The sequence below is a fragment of the Schistocerca americana genome, chromosome 2 (genome assembly GCF_021461395.2).
Source record: "Schistocerca americana isolate TAMUIC-IGC-003095 chromosome 2, iqSchAmer2.1, whole genome shotgun sequence".
NCBI lineage: Eukaryota > Metazoa > Arthropoda > Insecta > Orthoptera > Acrididae > Schistocerca > Schistocerca americana.
In genome coordinates this window covers 185,455,845-185,472,969 of record NC_060120.1, presented here as the reverse complement: position 1 = coordinate 185,472,969, position 17,125 = coordinate 185,455,845, and the positions used below count along the sequence as shown (strand labels likewise).

The 17,125-nt window shown below is 44.9% G+C and overlaps 1 protein-coding gene across 1 annotated transcript in view; it reads right to left on the bottom strand.

Moving 5' to 3' along the window:
- Positions 1 to 17,125, bottom strand: part of LOC124593863 (glutamate receptor ionotropic, delta-1-like) — a 123,760-nt gene that overhangs the window by 18,060 nt on the left and 88,575 nt on the right. Inside the window, exon 6 of the mRNA XM_047132210.1 lies at positions 10,453 to 10,673. Within this exon, the coding sequence (XP_046988166.1) occupies positions 10,453 to 10,673 (221 nt within the window). The remainder of the gene's footprint in view (positions 1 to 10,452; positions 10,674 to 17,125) is intronic.

Below are 17,125 nucleotides of genomic sequence, written 5' to 3'. Positions count from 1 at the left end.
TTTTATGAAAAAATAACAATCAGTCATTGTTTACCGATATCTTGCGTACTACAAGAAATTCGCTGTAACTGTTTACTCACAACAAAATGCACTTTATTACGTTAGCATGAGTGCCAATTGCACAATTTCACTGTCTTAGTGGTCCAAATTTTCGAGGTAATATTCATTTAGCATCACATGATTTTTTCCATTATCTGGTACACTACTTTTTAACAACATGGTGCTGTGTGTAGAATGCAGGTGCATCCTCTGTGGTGTCCACACCAACATCTCAGCTAATTTGCTGCACTATGAAACGAAATGTTTTGAGCATAATGTCGACAAGTACTTTCAAAAATATCAGCTACTGTTAAAAAAAAGGTAAATTCAGTGATATATACCGTCTGAAAATTTAAGTGCTATGACTGAAGGTCGCTAATATGAAACTTCTAAACATATCTGTATACCTGAAAAGATAATGTAGGTTCCTTTCCCGGATTTATTCGTGCATTTAAACGGCACATAACTCTTCATCATTTTTCTTCACGTACACTGGAATGTGTAGACAGTACGCTTAAGACTAAAAAATACTTTATGTATGCAGCAACAAACAGGTAATGATCCATTTAAGTCCTTACAACTCACAATACACTTCATCTTACCAGACTCGTACCATCGCAATGGCGTCGAGCCGTATGAATCCACTTATCAGTATGATGTGTACTCTGTCTGGCCCGATGCATGCACTGATTGTGTTCCGGAGTAACACCAAGCGCCGGCGTGTCGGCCGGGAACGTAACAGCCGAGAAGGCTGTGAGACGATGTCAGCCAATAGAACCCTGACTAGTAGCGAATCACGACAAGAGAGAATATACACGCCGCTCCAGCTAGCCTCGGCCAAACAAGAAGAGTTGCACTATAAGACGAACCGTCATCCTAACTCTTTAGTCCTGACTTGTGATCTATACTGATTACTTGCATGTACATTGTACTCTACTGGCCATCAAAATTGCTACACCAAGAAGAAGTGCAGATGATAAACGGGTATCCATTGGACAGATATATTATACTAGATCTGACATATGATGACATTTTCACTCAATTTGGGTGCATAGATACTGAGAAATCAGTACCCAGAACAACCAACTCTAGCCGTAATAACTGCCTTGATACGCCTGGGCATTGAGTCAAACAGAGCTTGGATGGCTGCCCATGCAGCTTCAACACGATACCACAGTTCATCAAGAGTAGTGACTGGCGTATTGCGACGAGCCAGTTGCTCGGCCACCATTGACCAGACGTTTTCAATTGGTGAGAGATCTGGAGAATGTGCTGGCCAGGGCAGCAGTCGAACATTTTCTGTATCCAGATAGGCCCGTACAGGACCTCCAGCATGCGGTCGTGCATTATCCTACTGAAATGTAGGGTTTCCCAGGGATCGAATGATGGGTAGGGCCACGGGTCGTAACACATCTGAAATGCAACGTCCACTGTTCAAAGTGCCGTCAATGCGAACAAGAGGTGACCGAGACGTGTAACCAATGGCACTCCATACCATCACGTCGGGTGATACGCCAGTATGGCGATGACGAATACACGTTTCCAATGCGGGTTCACCGCGATGTCGCCAAACACGGATGCGAACATCATTGTGCTGTAAACAGAACCTGGATTCATCCGAAAAAATGACGTTTTGCCATTCGTGCACCCAGGTTCGTCGTTGAGTACACTATCGCAGGCGCTCCTGTCTGTGATGCAGCGTCAGGGGTAACCGCAGCCATGGTCTCCGAGCTGATAGTCCATGCTGCTGCAAACGTCGTCGAACTCTTGGTGCAGATGGTTGTTGTCTTGTAAACGTCCCAATCTGTTGACTCACGGATCGAGACGTGGATGCACGATCCGTTACAGCCATGCGTATAGGATGTCTGTCATCTCGACTGCTAGTGATACGAGGCCGTTGGGATCCAGCACGGCGTTCCGTATTACCCTCCTGAACCCACCGATTCCATATTCTGGCAACAGTCATTGGATCTCGACCAACGCGAGTAGGAATGTCGCGATACGGTAAACAGCAATCGCGACAGGCTACAATCCGACCTTTATCAAAGTCGGAAACCTGATGGTACGCATTTCTCCTCCTTACACGAGGCATGACAAGAACGTTTCACCAGGCAACGCCAGTCAACTGCTGTTTGTGTATGAGAAATCGGTTGGAAACTTTCGTCATGTCAACACGTTGTAGGTGTCGCCACCGGCGCCAACCTTGTGTGAATGCTCTGAAAAGCTAATCATTTGCATATCACAGCATCTTCTTCCTGTCGGTTAAATTTCGCGTCTGTAGCACGTCATCTTCGTGGTGTAGCTATTTTAATGGCCAGTAGCGTATATATCGAAGGACACTGATTATTTCCATCTCGCCAATTGCTTGGGACCCATCATTGTTAAGCAGACAGAGTCAAGTATTGTCACTGTAATTTATTGTAATGACCTCTATTAATAAGTTTTGTTGAATGTTGTTTAGCTATCCGATAAAGCAGCTTCCTAGGCACCCTATTTTAGACGATTGGGCTGGATCCCACAGATTGGGTTGGGAATGGTGTCGAAAAGCCGTTGTTTCACCTCCTGATGCATGGTGGCCGACAACTGTTGTAACTGGTGCTTGATATTCTGCATACTATCGCTGGGGTGGAGTTGACATTCGGTCTGGTCTGATACATGTTCCAATGGAGACAGGTCTTGCTGGCCACGGGAGTATCTAACCAGCTCACAGACAGTTCGTGGAGACTTGTGCAAAGCGTGGACGGGTGTTGTCCTTTTGAAAAAAGACACCGTGATACTCTCCCATCAGAGGCAACATATGAGAATGCAAGATGTCCGTACGTGCAACTACACCGTCAGAGCTTCAACACTCAACAGCAGCCGCGGCTTGAAGTCATATACGATGGTTTCTCACCCTGTAACGCCAGGAGTAACACAGCTGTCCCTCTCCAAAACAATAGTGGAGACGGACTCCTCCCCAGGTCGCCACCACACTGGTAGCGATACGCATCCTGAGTAGCACAGAATCACCATGCTTCGCCGAACACAATGTGGCACCATTCATCGGAAGTCCATACTTCTCTGTTACGGCACAACTCCAGACGCTGCCGTTTGCTTACGGCATCCTGCGCATAGAACGGTAATTCCAAAAACAGTCCGGTTGCTGTAAGTCTCCGACGACAATGTTACTAGGAGTCCATTACTTGTTATTGGAATGTAGCCGCTTGAGTGAGGTGTTTACCTTGTACTTGATCTACAATACAGTGATCCTTCATTGTGGTGATCACACGAGGTCAGCCGAACCTTGACAAAGAGTATGCACGAATCCGAGCCATCGGACCTGTCACCTCCAAATGCCCAGCAAATCTGGATATTCCATGATTCGATCAACTGGCCAAATGGAGACCTGCAATGGGGCCCCTATTTAGCTGTGTCAGCTGCTGATAACGTTCTCTCACTCTTGACTACTCGCGCCGGCGGAAAGGCCATGTATAGATATTATCATAACTTCCAGTGATATTTCCCTATCTGCAGCTATCGTTAGAACTTTCTGGCCTGTAATTCCTGATCAACTGTTTCCGCTGCTACTGACTTCACTATCTAGCTTAGTTTTGTCGTATTTCGATATTCATCTAGTATCAAACAGCTGCCATTTTTATTCACTGTGGCCTAAGCCATGTATACTATCTGATCTTATGAGATTGCAACACGGGGTATCCACATGAAAACTCCCTGATTTCCAAATACAATAAAAAAAATTTTGTGTGACATAGGTACTTGCGGTTTTCCGCACCACGTGAAGCAGCTGTAAACATTTTCTAAGCAATTAAGCGATTACCAGAGATACCAACACCTCAGGAGAGCATGCGGAAACGAAATCACCCATTGCTGTCCAAAGTTATTTCCGACGTGAAATTCAAAGGGTAACACGAGATGCTAAGACGATTAAAGCTTTGTGTGAGAAGTTCCCAGGCACTGGGAGTGTAAACAGACGTGTTCTCAGAGAAACCGCACATCTGATGAAATGGTAGATGAGATCAGAGAGACCTTCCACAGAAGCCTACCAAAGTTCAGTTCGCTCAACAGTTCGGAAGGTGCTGCATAAACGACTTCGCTTGCACGCTCACGAGGTTCAAATAGCACAAGCGTTGATACGAAATCACTTGCGGCTACGCCACGAATTTGCTGTTGAAATGATGGACCGGATCGGGCAAAACCCCAGCTATCTAGGAAATGTCGGTGTCTCTGATGAAGAAACCTCCCAGATACTGGGAAGGTTAATCGGTACAACATTCACACCTGGGATTCGGAAAAGCACAACACTTTTCGGGAACATGTTAGAGACAGCGGAAAAGCGAATGTACGGTGATAACTTGTAACCCAGTGCCTCAGGTATTCTTCAGTAACTTGATTTCTCGAGTTTGTAACCATTTTTAAAATATATGTATTAATGAATTTTGTGAATAATTAGGGTTTATGAAAATGTAATACATGTTGATAGGATAAATGAGAATTATATGTGTGGAATTATTGTAGTAATAGCGGTAGTCACATCAGGGCAGCTTTTATAATATAATGATGATGAAGTCCCATACTCCGAGGAGCGCAGGGGACGATGCAGGAGACCCGCACCGCCGTACTAGGCAAGGTCCTAGCGGAGGTGGTTTGCCATTGCTTTCCTCCGACCGTAATGAGGATGAATGATGATGATGAAGACGACACAACAACATCCAGCCATCTCGTGGCAGGGAAAATCCCTGACCCCGCCGGGAATCGAACCCGGGACCCCGTGCACGGAAAGCGAGAAAGTCCACCGCAAGACCACGAGCTACGGACTTCATAGTATACGACAAAACAATAACATCACTGACGCGAGTGTGCGCAGTTGGTGAGCTGAAGGCAGAGAGGTATCAGCGTAGCATCTGTGGTGGTGTGTGTGTGTGTGTGTGTGTGTTCCTAAGGGACCAAACTGGTAAGGTCATCGGTCCCTAGACTTACACATTACTAAAACTATCTTAAACTGACTTATGATAAGAAAAAAAAAAAACACACACACACACACACACACACCTGCCGAAGGGAGGACTCGAACCTCCGGCTGGAGGGGCCGCGCAATCCGTGACATGGCGCTCTAAACCGCGCGGCCACTCCAGGCGGCCATCTAGGGTGTATAACATGTGTATGTGTTGGCGAGAAAATGCCAAAGAGTTTTGCGTCGAAAATGTTGAAGTACGCGACCAGGCAAATTATAGGTGGGCGAGCAAGCATGTCTTCACAGTATATGGTCACAAGCAGTATTCAGAAATAATGAATGCTATGTCACCCAAATTTAGTCAAACTGCTAGCTGATCAGGACGAGCCTGTTGCCATTAATGGATCTCATAATGAACACTACGTTGCACCATAAGCAACGCATCGCAAAGTAAGATCCAGCCGATATTTTGTAGCTGTGTAATAGACTCGCCACCGTCTTAGTAATTTTTTGGAAGATTGTAGTGTGTCTAGTCACAGAACACATTTTTCTTTCCGGAACTTACTTCATTGACCCGAGTCGTTAACCATCAGCGGTGTCCTATACTTTTACCACAAATTCCTAGAAAGTCACAAGTGAAAGGAACAGTCAAAATAAGACAAATCTAATTAAATTTACAGTTCATTTTTAGTCGAGCGATTATTGTAATGAAGGGCAGTAGTAACTATAGTTGCTCAGATAATATTGCACTACTACTGTAGACAATCAGTTTAAAGTAAAAGTGTACACTACTGTTTGGAAAAAGTGAAACGTCAAGATTGAGAGATGTGATCACAATGAAATTTATTCCACCGATTAGGAAGATGACACAGCACAAATGATTGGCATTACAGACCTGTACATGAACTGTAACTGCGGAAATTCAGCATCACCACGTGCAGCAATCAGAGCCGCTAGACATCGTGGCATGGAATCAAAGAGCGCTTGAATGTGCTGATGGGGAATATTCTGACACGCTGTTTATAGGCATGTCTACAAAACATCAACTGTGGCTGCAGGAGGGTCTGAACGAACAAGTTGCCGACCGACCATATCCCAGACATCTTCGATGGGCGACATGTCAGGCGAACGGGCAGGCCAGGGAAGCAGTGGTACTCATCGTTCTTCGAAGAAGGCTTACACATCCTCTCTACATGCTGCCGGGCGTTGTCCTGCTGAAATATGACATGTGGAACTACCCGCAGGAGGGGCAGTGCTCCGGGCTGTAAAATCCTCCCAGATCTACATCTACATCTACATGGATACTCCGCAAATCACATTTAAGTGCCTGGAATAGGGTTCATGGAACCACCTCCACAATTCTCTATTATTCCCAGGCGCTACAGTCTGGAACCGCGCGACCGCTACGGCGGCAGGTTCGAATCCTGCCTCGGGCATGGATGTGTATGATGTCCTTAGGTTAGTTAGGTTTAAGTAGTTCTAAGTTCTAGGGGACAGACGACCTCAGAAGTTAAGTACCATAGTGCTCAGAGGCATTTGAACCATCAATAAGACTCGCTTGTGTGGTTCAGTGTCAAAAGTCTCTCGGATATCCAGAAATACGGAATCGATCTGAAATCCCTTGTCAATAGCACTCAACACTTCATGTGAATAAAGAGCTAGTTGTGTTTCACGGGAACGATGTTTTCTAAACCCGTGTTGACTGTGTGTCAATAGAATGTTTCCTTCGAGGTAATTCATAATGTTCGAACACAATATATGTTCTATAATCCTGCTGCATATCGACGTTAACGATATGGGGCTGTAATTTAGTGGATTACTCCTACTAACTTCCTTGAATATTGGTGTGACCTATGCAACTTTCCAGTCTTCGGGTACGGATCTTTCGTCGAGCGAACGGTTGTATATGATTGTTAAGTATGGAGCAGTAGCTGTTCAGATTGCCCTCGAGACGTAGGAGGCGAGGTCGTGTGTTACAGGCAATGGCGCACCAAAGCATTTGGCGTTTGTCGGCTATGCCGCTCAACAATACAGACTGCCCAACTGCGTTTACCATGGCGGTGTCGAATGCGTATACTGTAGGACAAGTTGGAGCGGCACTCGTCAGAAAACACTACATTTTCCCACTCTGCTTGCCTGTGTCGGCGTCCATGTGGCAATTGCAATCTGCGGCACTGGAGGGATTGGTCAATGTAAGCCGACGCAATGGCATGCGTGCCACCAGTCCAGCCTGCAGAAGACAGCGTCGGACCGTCGACACAGATAAGACCACACCCGTTGCAGTGCTCCAACGTCACGTCAACATTGTGGATGAGGCTGTCCTATCAGTTGCAGTCAAGTGGACACGATGGCGGTCATCTCGCACTGTGGTCACATTCCATCCTCCAGTACACTGTCGGCACTGTGAACGGCCCTCTTCTCCCAGCTGGTTCCATATATGCCTCACTGCTGAAGCAGCGTGCCATGTACAAGCTTCAATGTCATGGAAGGACAGACCCACCTCCCGAAGACCCATTTTAATGCACTCACATGCTGGTGTGCCGCCCCAATGATGATGTGGGGAGGTATATCCATATATACCTCACTGTTGCAGCAGCGTGCCCTGTACAAGCTTCAATGTCACGGAAGGACAGACACCCCCCCCCCCACCCCCACCCCCACCCGAAGACCAAGCATTCTGCCCCATTTGAACGCACTCACATGCTGGAATGCCGCCCTATGGTGATTCGAGGAGGCATAGTGGCACCTGTTTACAGGTTTCCACTTTGGGTGACGGCTCCACACCGGCTGAGCGTTACGTAACACCGATCCGTCCGGTCACACGAAAGCGTGCGCTGCTGGGCATAAGTGCACGCCACCTCTCTGCCATTTGAATCACTTCTTATGGTCCCACTGTTCTAAGTGACCTCTTATAGTGGCGTTTTGCACACCATTGCTTCTGAGTGTCTCACTTTTTACAAACAGTAGCGTAGTTTTGTAATTTTATGTTGCATTTTGTAAATGACATATGTGTACGTCTACGTCACATTAGTACCGAAAAATAGTTGTTATCATGAATGGGAATTATTACGGAATAATATAAGATGCAGTCTTTTGCAAAGTAATAAGTAAAGAACGATAAACAGTTATTTGTCACCATTAAGCATATTTTTAAAAAGACAGCACTATTATGAGTTATGCAACATTGTATACTCGTAGTTTACATAAATTGTTGCTAATCATTGCTTACTATTGGTTATCATAAAGGTAACTAACATCACTGCATTCCAAATTAACTTTGTGTTCATAGTAAACGTCTATTACATATGAGCCAGCGTGTGTGTATTTTGTCAGGTGGTTGCTTTGTCTCTGCTACGCGATATTCGTGTGATTTCAACAAAGTCGTTAAGTCATTCTCTAAATTTAAATTTTTGCTCGTTTTGGAGCTGGCGAACGTTTTGTCCTGCAACCTAAATTCATTCAAACCATATTCTGACATTCAAAATAACGTGTAACTACAATAAGATTTTAATTTATTACCATTTTTTACATTTCTATCGTTTTTGAGCGTTGTAACAAACACGCGTGCGATAGCGATCAGGTTGTATGTGTATTCTATCGGCAAGCATAGATCTTCATATTCGATGCCTTGATTCCACTAGCAACGGAACATTACCTACACGTGTCACAGCAAAACTTTACATACGCCGTAGGGTATAGGAACGTTATTTTCTCATGAAAGATAGCATAGATGGAGCATTTTTCTTCATCGAGCAAACAGTAACGGGAGCCGTTAATCAGGACATCCTTGAGCAAGTTGCTGTTCCTTTGCTTCTTCCCCTTAAGCCAAAAACTTCCAGCGGGATGGTGTGCCACCGTACTCGAGTTTACACGTTCGTGACTTCTTGGATCGAGTATTTCCACAACGTTGGACAGAACGTAATGGACCAACTAAGTAGCCACCGCGATTGCCAGATATAACCGATCTCGATTTCTTCCCGTACAGTGAAGTGAAAGACATTGTGCAGGCCTCGCGTGTAGGCGACCTTAGCTATATCCAGAAAAGAATTGTTGACCCGGTAGCCTCTGCCAGTTCATCCATGCTTGTGCGCACATGGGTTGAGCTAGAGTAACGTCCCGACGTTTTACAGGTTACGAAAGGAGGCCACGTAGAACTTGTAAAGTTATGTGTGCCTCACTGCTTTTTTTAACTAATTTGTGCCTGATTTGATTCTGAGAAGCTCAGTGATGTACGTAAGTACCGTAAATGTAAATGTGATTCAAAAAGTACTTGAAGTGAAGTGAAGCGCAGCTGGACAGCGAGAAACTCTTTAGCGTGGATTTCCCGCAACGATACTAGTTGTGAATCTTTGTGTATGGGCTCTATACAAAAAATATGTAAAAATTAAAAAAACAATTGATTTATAAAAAAAAAGAGGATTGGTAATCTGTATCTTGTGGAAAGAGGACGTGTTGCTAGGCCGTCGCTCAGAACGTATTGTTACATTTAATGAAAATTGATATTTTAGTGATACAACCGAGTAAAGTATGTGCAAGAGTTGCAAAGATTTAAGGTATACAAATTTTCTGGAAGTGAGGAATAGAAATATCTTGTTTTTGGAAAAGGAGGTGAACTTCATTGTCGTCGCCGTCTATCAATCGACAGAATTGTAACTGTGCAAAGTTCACTAAAATACAGGAAAAGAAATGCATTCTCTTCAGTTTTGATTCAATAAGTAACGACCTCTCATAATTTCTTAATTACAGCAATTGGACTATGTTCTTGTACAATAGTATGGTGCTGAACTCCACTGACCAATTTTGATGTAGCACGACGTGTAGTTTGAAGGAAGTTTGTATGCCAAGCAGTCTCCTTTTCTCGCGAAAAGCAGACTGCTGTTTGATCTTATTTACTTACAATAGTGGTCATTTAGGTATGAAAAGCTACGAAAACTTGGGCTCAAAGCTATCTGCAATACGGCCAAGTAACTAACAGAGTCGTACTTTAAACCTTAAAGAACAATAACTTCCTCCAAATTGTAATACCTCACCAACTGGTGCAGAAGCTGATCATTCAAGGAGGCAGCAACCAAAATTCAGGTACCAGTTACGAGTTAAAATAAAAATCTCAATCAAAAATCAATCTCTCTCTCTCCAACCACATATATAAATATTCGTATTATTAAGATAAAAGTCATTTTATAAAGTATATTAATTTTTTGTACAAAGCTTTCTGAGTTAGTTGACACGACATTCCAAATTGCAAGTATCTTTGTCTCAGAGTTTGTTTTTAATTGCCTTTGATAATCAGGGATGTTTCATGTGGATACCCCGAATGTTGAACAGTCTATTGACGACTATGGGTATTTGTGTTACTCCGAGATGAAGACATTGTAATGGGAGATGGTCGGTGACCCACAAGAACAAGCAAACAGATGTAGAACCTCGCCAGACCAGCGGGCGGACAAGTGCCAGCCAGCTACCTTGCATGCAGAGGACGCTGATGCTCCAGACGAAAGCCTCCCCCGCGCCCCAGCGGCGGTCCGCGAGGCCGGCGCCCACGCCAGCGGCAGTGGCGGCAGCGGCTGCTAGCGCCAGTAGCGCGCCAGTGGCGGCCACGCACGCCAGCAGCCGCGGGCTGAATGGCGCCAGGAAGATGTCGCGCAGCGCGCCGCCCTCCGGCCGCCGGAAGTAGATGTTCTTCCTGCAGCATCCAAAATCAAAATGTTCAAATGTCTGTGAAATCTTATGGGACTTAACTGCTAAGGTCATCAGTCGCTAAGCTTACACGCTACTTAACCTAAATTATCCTAAGGACAAACACACACACCCTTGCCCGAGGGAGGACTCGAACCTCCACCGGGATCCTCCTGCAACATCAGCAGGAGGTGCCAGGGAGCTATAGGAAACATGTAAAGCAATAAAAACTGTAGTTAAAGGAACAGATTCAGCATATTGAAAAGTCGAAATAGCTTCCGATTACATATAAAGCAAGAGCATCAAAATCAGGACTGCAAAAAGAATGCCACTATCAAATGTAGAGAAGAGATCAGGTAGATGGGCAGAGTACATAAGGACCTGTATGTAGCGGAGCAACCGTCAGTTGACTCGGTAGAAGAAGAAATAGGTGTTGATTTGATAAGAAGTATTAATTAGATCTAGTATTACAGTTATAATGTGACCTAGCTTCGGAACACTTGCAGACGAAATAAGCAGAAGGGATAGATTTACATGTGTGTAGTGCCTCTTATTTCGATCATGTCCAAAAGAAAATACACCGTTCTTGGTCATGCAGCCATACATATACATCATGAAATTAAAACACCTTTCCAGCGTGGCCAAGAAGATACAAACACGAGTGAACCTTGTGAGAAAGCTGGCAGGCAGTACATGGTGAGCAATCACATCAGTCCTCCGAGGAGAATCCCTTGCACTGGTATACCCTGCAGCAGAATACTGTGCACCAGTTTGGCTCCGAAGCGCCCACGTAGTGAAAGTAGACGTCCAACTTAACTCAGTTATGAGAGTAATTAGTGCTACAGTCCAGTCTACACCTACTTGCTGGCTACCGGTGCTTTCAAACATCTGTCCACCAGACCTCCGTCGAAAGGCTGCTCTTTACAACCTCTGTCAGCAAGTTTCTGAAAACAACTCAATCCCTCTTCATGACGATTTGCTATCACTGCCCAGGAAACGCCTCAAATCTAGAACACCAGCATATGAAATGGGAGTCCAAATGCTACCCACAGGATTCAACCAGGACGCAGAGTGGAAACGTGAGTGGCATGCTACAAGAACCCGAAACCACGAACTTGTAGACAATCTAATAGTTCCAGTTCCAGGCTTCCACCAACGAAGGGAGTTGTGGGTGCAGTTAAACAGATATCGGACTGAAGAGGGTAGGTGCAAATACAACATGCACAAGTGGGGCTTTTCAAGTGACAGTGTGTGTGACTGTGGTGACACGTAAACAATGAGCCACATTGTGAATGAATGTCCAATCAGACGCTTCCCTGGTGGCATTGAGAAGCTCCATGAAGCATCCCACGAGGCACTCCGCTGCATCGAGTCCATCAACATCCGCGTGTAGTCTGAGCCGTTTTAAAATTTGCTTACTATATATAATTTCACATGTTCATTTTTATATATATTTCTTTTGTTTTGCTAAATGTGTATTACTGTAATTGATGCATACGATGATAATAATAATAATAATAAATAATACAAATTCTGACAAAGTCCCATAGTGCTCAGATCCATTTGAACCAACCGTGACTCGAACTTGGACTTCCCGCTTTACATTGTTGGTCGCCTTAACTGCTTCGGCTGTCCAAAACCAACTTCCTGTCAAACCCAAATTCCCAACTTGTCACGCATTGCTTACGTAGGGCCCCCTGTCCACCATACTCATTGCTCGCAGCCTCACGCTGATCCTCCCAGGAATTTGGGAGAGAGAGTGCTTCCACAGCAAAATGATCTTAATGTCCGTCAAGGCGCTGTCTGTTCTGTCGGCCTGTGCAAAGTCATCCTAGGCAGGCATCATGAACAGGAGTGGTGCCAAGCGGTTGTCTTCGCTCAGGTGCCTAGGACTACTCCACATGATGTCTCTGTAAATGCACTTTTTTAAAGTTCTCACTGAAGGTGGGCGGATGCGATGGAGAGTGTCGCCAAACAGGAGGGTGTTGGAGGGACGCTTTGTTGTATTATTCACGTACGTGTCAATGTCGTGCAACCTCCCCCCCTCTCCCCCTTCCACCACCACCATGACCACCCCGCAGGAGGGATAGAAATATTGCATAATCACCGTTTGCTGCTTCGGATCACGTTCAATTTCGTCGAACGCCTTTGAATGCTCCCTAGTGATTCCATCCTGTACACGAACGCAAAAATTGTGGTCGCATTCTGCTCCAAAGAAGTGCTATGACGTTCAATGGGGATGCAGGCCCGTAATGTCCTTAGAGAAGGGATGAAACGTCTGGGGGTGTCAAAGACTGCCAAGAACGTAGCCCTGTCGTTCTCGACCGCGCAATGTGTGGGAATCAACGCTCCAAGGAAAGGGGTGGTTTCGCTGACGCCCTTTATGCCACCCGCTGAGGTCTTTCCGCGTCGATTCTCAGCGACGCTGAAACATTTTCCTCGGCCACCCATAATAAAACCGCGAGATTTTAACGTTGGGTGTCACAGCTCTGACCTCCATCGCAAAGGCGCCAAAGGAAGTGGTGAAATGTGGGTAACAGTATCGCGGATGTAACGACCTTCCCACCGTGTAACAAAGCGCTGGCCATCACTGTGGTGAAATTTGATACCAATGAGACATCGTTAACCCACTTCACAGGTCACATGAACTTCTGAACTCTACCTTATTTTCGCATGTGTCAACACCTTGCGCCGGCCGGTGTGGCCGAGCGGTTATAGGCGCTTCAGTCTGGAACCGCGTTGCTGCTACGGTCGCAGTTTCGAATCCTGCCTCGGGCATCGATGTGTGTGATGTCCTTAGGTTAGTTACGTTTAAGTAGTTCTAAGTCTAGGGGACTGATGACCTCAGATGTTTAGTCCCATAGTGTTCAGAGCCATTTGAGCCATTTCAACACCTGCGACCGTAGCGTTCGCGCGGTTCCAGACTGAAGCGCCTACAACCGCTCGGCCACACCGGCCGTCAATTGGTGTTGAACACTTGTGAGCAATACTTTGGTGTCGTTCGCTATTTCCACTATTTCACTCCTGCCTGTGAAGAGTTATCTTGTCTATGTGCTGATAAGCATAGAGACTATCATTCTCTGTGTTTGCTCTATCGTCTTCTCAATCATTACACTCCCTCTGAATTATCTTCAATTATTACAGTATTCTCTGTAAAGCACAGCAGGAATAGTCGTTTCAACACAGTAAGAAAATTCTCTATGTACCACTAAATAATACAGCCATCTTCAGAAAGTCATTTTCTGTAGCAGGAATCCGATTTTGGAAAGATCTTCCTCAAAATAGTAGAGAAATTAAATTCCTTTCAAAATTCAAAAAGCAGCTAATAATCCACATTCGGTCAGAGTCTTTTCCAAACATTTGTCTGAGGCTCATTCTTGTCAGCATCTCCTCCCCCATCGTCACACAGTCCTCTATTGAAAGTATGTCCTTCTTTGACAACTACTGTCACTCTCATTTCCATCTTGTTCTCGTAGTCCCAAGACACTAAACACGGCTCAGATGCGCTAAATTACGCTGCTGTAAAAAAAAATGTAACACCCTCAAAGACTGTGTGGCACTAGGGTTAATATATGCATACCGAAGGGCTGTAGTATTAACCTATTCATCGGCAGGTCATCGGCGATCAGATGGCGTTAAGGAAGCCTGTCTGCGCACCATCTGTTTTGACTCTGCAGGCAGTAACTGCGGTGAGTTTAGAGGTGAACAGTGTTTGCATAATTCATTCTAGAGCACAAACACGTCCCACCGACGAGTACATAATCTTGTCGAACAATTTCAGACATTACAACGGGGTCGCATTTGAGCCGTGCGCGGCTCACGTTCGTGCCGTTTGTTGCTAAACAGCTTGTCTTTGCGGTACCGCCGTCTCCTTTTTTTATTCGATTTACTGGCTTCACTAAGTTGCTGGTTTGCTTGCCCGTGAGTGGCAGCAGCGGCGCTTATCGATAAGTGCAGTGTCGTACTATCTCTGGAGCGACCGTTAGTATTTCCAGGTGGTGGTCTGTCGGCAGTTCAGTCGGGACGCAGCGCCATTGAGACCCGGACAGCCAGTACTCGCCGACCGCTGGCGACACACATGCACTGTCCGACTGAAGGAGAATGGAGCGGGATCGACCGTTGGTTGGTCGTTCGGTCGGTCGTCTCATCGGGCGATGTTTATTTGGTTTTTTGACCGTTTCTGGGCCTCGTCAGTTGGTCATCTTAAGGTACGTTGTCTAAAGTTACGTTGTGCAAGACGCGACACTTGGCTGCGACTGCGACGCTGCCCCCTCCTCTTTCCCCACCCTGGCAGACGGCGACACGGCCGCAACACGACTCGAGTCCTCGCCGTTTCCCAAGCTCCGGTCGGCGGCGGCGGATTCAAATACATAAGAAAAACAAGAATTCCGATTTTCTTGCTGTAAAAAATACTGTATGTTAATGCAACAAAGTTACATCGGCTCCCAGAGTTAGTTTTTCGATACAGATTCTCCTTTTACTTTAAAAAATTGAAAAGTATCTCTTCCGGTTTTGCGTGTTTTTTTCGCTGTATATTACTTCTCTATCAATTGTGAGGAAAGTAAAAGGCACAAAAAATTGATGTTTGCGTATCTTACAGTTTCACATCACAGCTTGATAATGAGGTGTCTATTTTTCCGATATTCGTCACAGTTATTCCGATACTTAATTTACAAGTAACCTACTGCACAAAATTTCAATTGTGTACAGTGAAAAATGTGGTCGCTGGCTACTTTACGTATGGTTCACGTTAGGTCATACATCGTTGCCGATGAAAAGAAGCTAACATATCGAAATTATTTTTTAAGTTGAGATCAGATTGATATCGATCTCCGTTTCCGAGATTTGGGCTCATATATCTCCGGGAGCGTCGCGACTAGCCGCCAGTTCTGTCGACGCGCAACGAGAATCGTGTGGTCATCACACGATAGAGAATGCATTTGTTTTGTTTCGCTGACACATTTGGACCTAATGAAACCATTTTATGTCATATTCCTCCGGTATGAGTTACTAATATTTCTCCATATGCTCTTGACAATTTCATTTAAAATGCCACGAAACGTAGGTTTCTTAAATCCAAGTGATCAAGCAGAACCCATTTTCTTGGTTTTGCTGAGGCATCTGAACCTGTTCCAAGTTTTCTTTCTCGTTTATTTCTCTGATACGAGTCCCGAATATTCCTCCATCTGTTTTTGCACATTTCACCTAAAATTCCAATGAAAGATAAGTTTATTAACAATAAGCGCACGCTAGCGTCATTGCATTGTTTCAAGTTCTTGACAACAAGATAGGGTTACACCTTAAACATCTCTAGAATTTTGATTCTGAACGTCTACAGTATACACTGGCAGAAATGTGGAAGAAATAATGTCCGTGCTTGTTCACAAAATTTCCCCAAATTATACTTGTCAGTTTCTCCCATGCAGAAACTTTTGGAACAAACTAAGGCAACTTTCATAGGCAACTGAATCTTTATTCCCATCGAAATGATCTTCCATATTCTTGTATTCTGACAGCATACATCGTTATGGATGACATCAACATTTAATCCATTTAATCTTGCCAAGCTGCACTCAAAAGATGACTCTAGGATTTACAAAAGACGAATTTCAATTGTGAACTGTGTCACACCAGAAGGGCCTTGTAAAACAGTAGTGCACTTTTGGCACAAGTTTTTTGAGCACCATCTTCTACCAATGAATTGAAGTGAATGTGACAAATTACTTATTGCAGCATACTGTTTGCGCAATCTGTTGGGAAACGCCTTCCTCAAAAACGAACATCTATTGATTACAGAAAGCTGTACAACAATCTGCCGGTGGTTTTTCACAACTAGAAGGTATCATCAAGACACCAATCTACTGTTTACTTTCAAAGTGAAGGTATTGTAAAATGTAACATTCTCGTTGTACGTTAGATTGTTCATTTTATAATGTATTTGCCGTTTTCAATTTTTATCGTCACAAAAAAAGAGTAATGCGAAAATTGACCTTCAAGTTCATTTTCATCATTCTAATTCTACATCTGCATGGATTATACTGATTTCCATAACAGGCCTGAAAAATTTGCATTAATGGGAAAATATTATATCTTTCACTCACCTGCCAGTTTCAACTGTGCACCAATTTCTTCCCAAATTCTGTCTCTGAACATAATGTCTCTATATTTAGGGTTCTTCAAATCGTAAAGGCAAGGCTGTTGCGAGACCAGCTCACAGAGCATCACATCCTGTGAGTGGCTCATTTCAGTTTTCCTTGACTGGCTCGACATCTTCTCGCAGCCGTACGTCTTTGTGTCGTCCGACTTCCGTCGCAACACTGCTCACTGGTGCAGTGCTGCGACAGCTGCCGCAACAGTCGCGCGTCGCATCCCAAACTCGAACTGCGCATGCGCCAGCGGACAACTTCTGACGTCACGTAGCGACCCGTCGCAGTCGCTGCTGTGCGTCGCGTCTTGGAC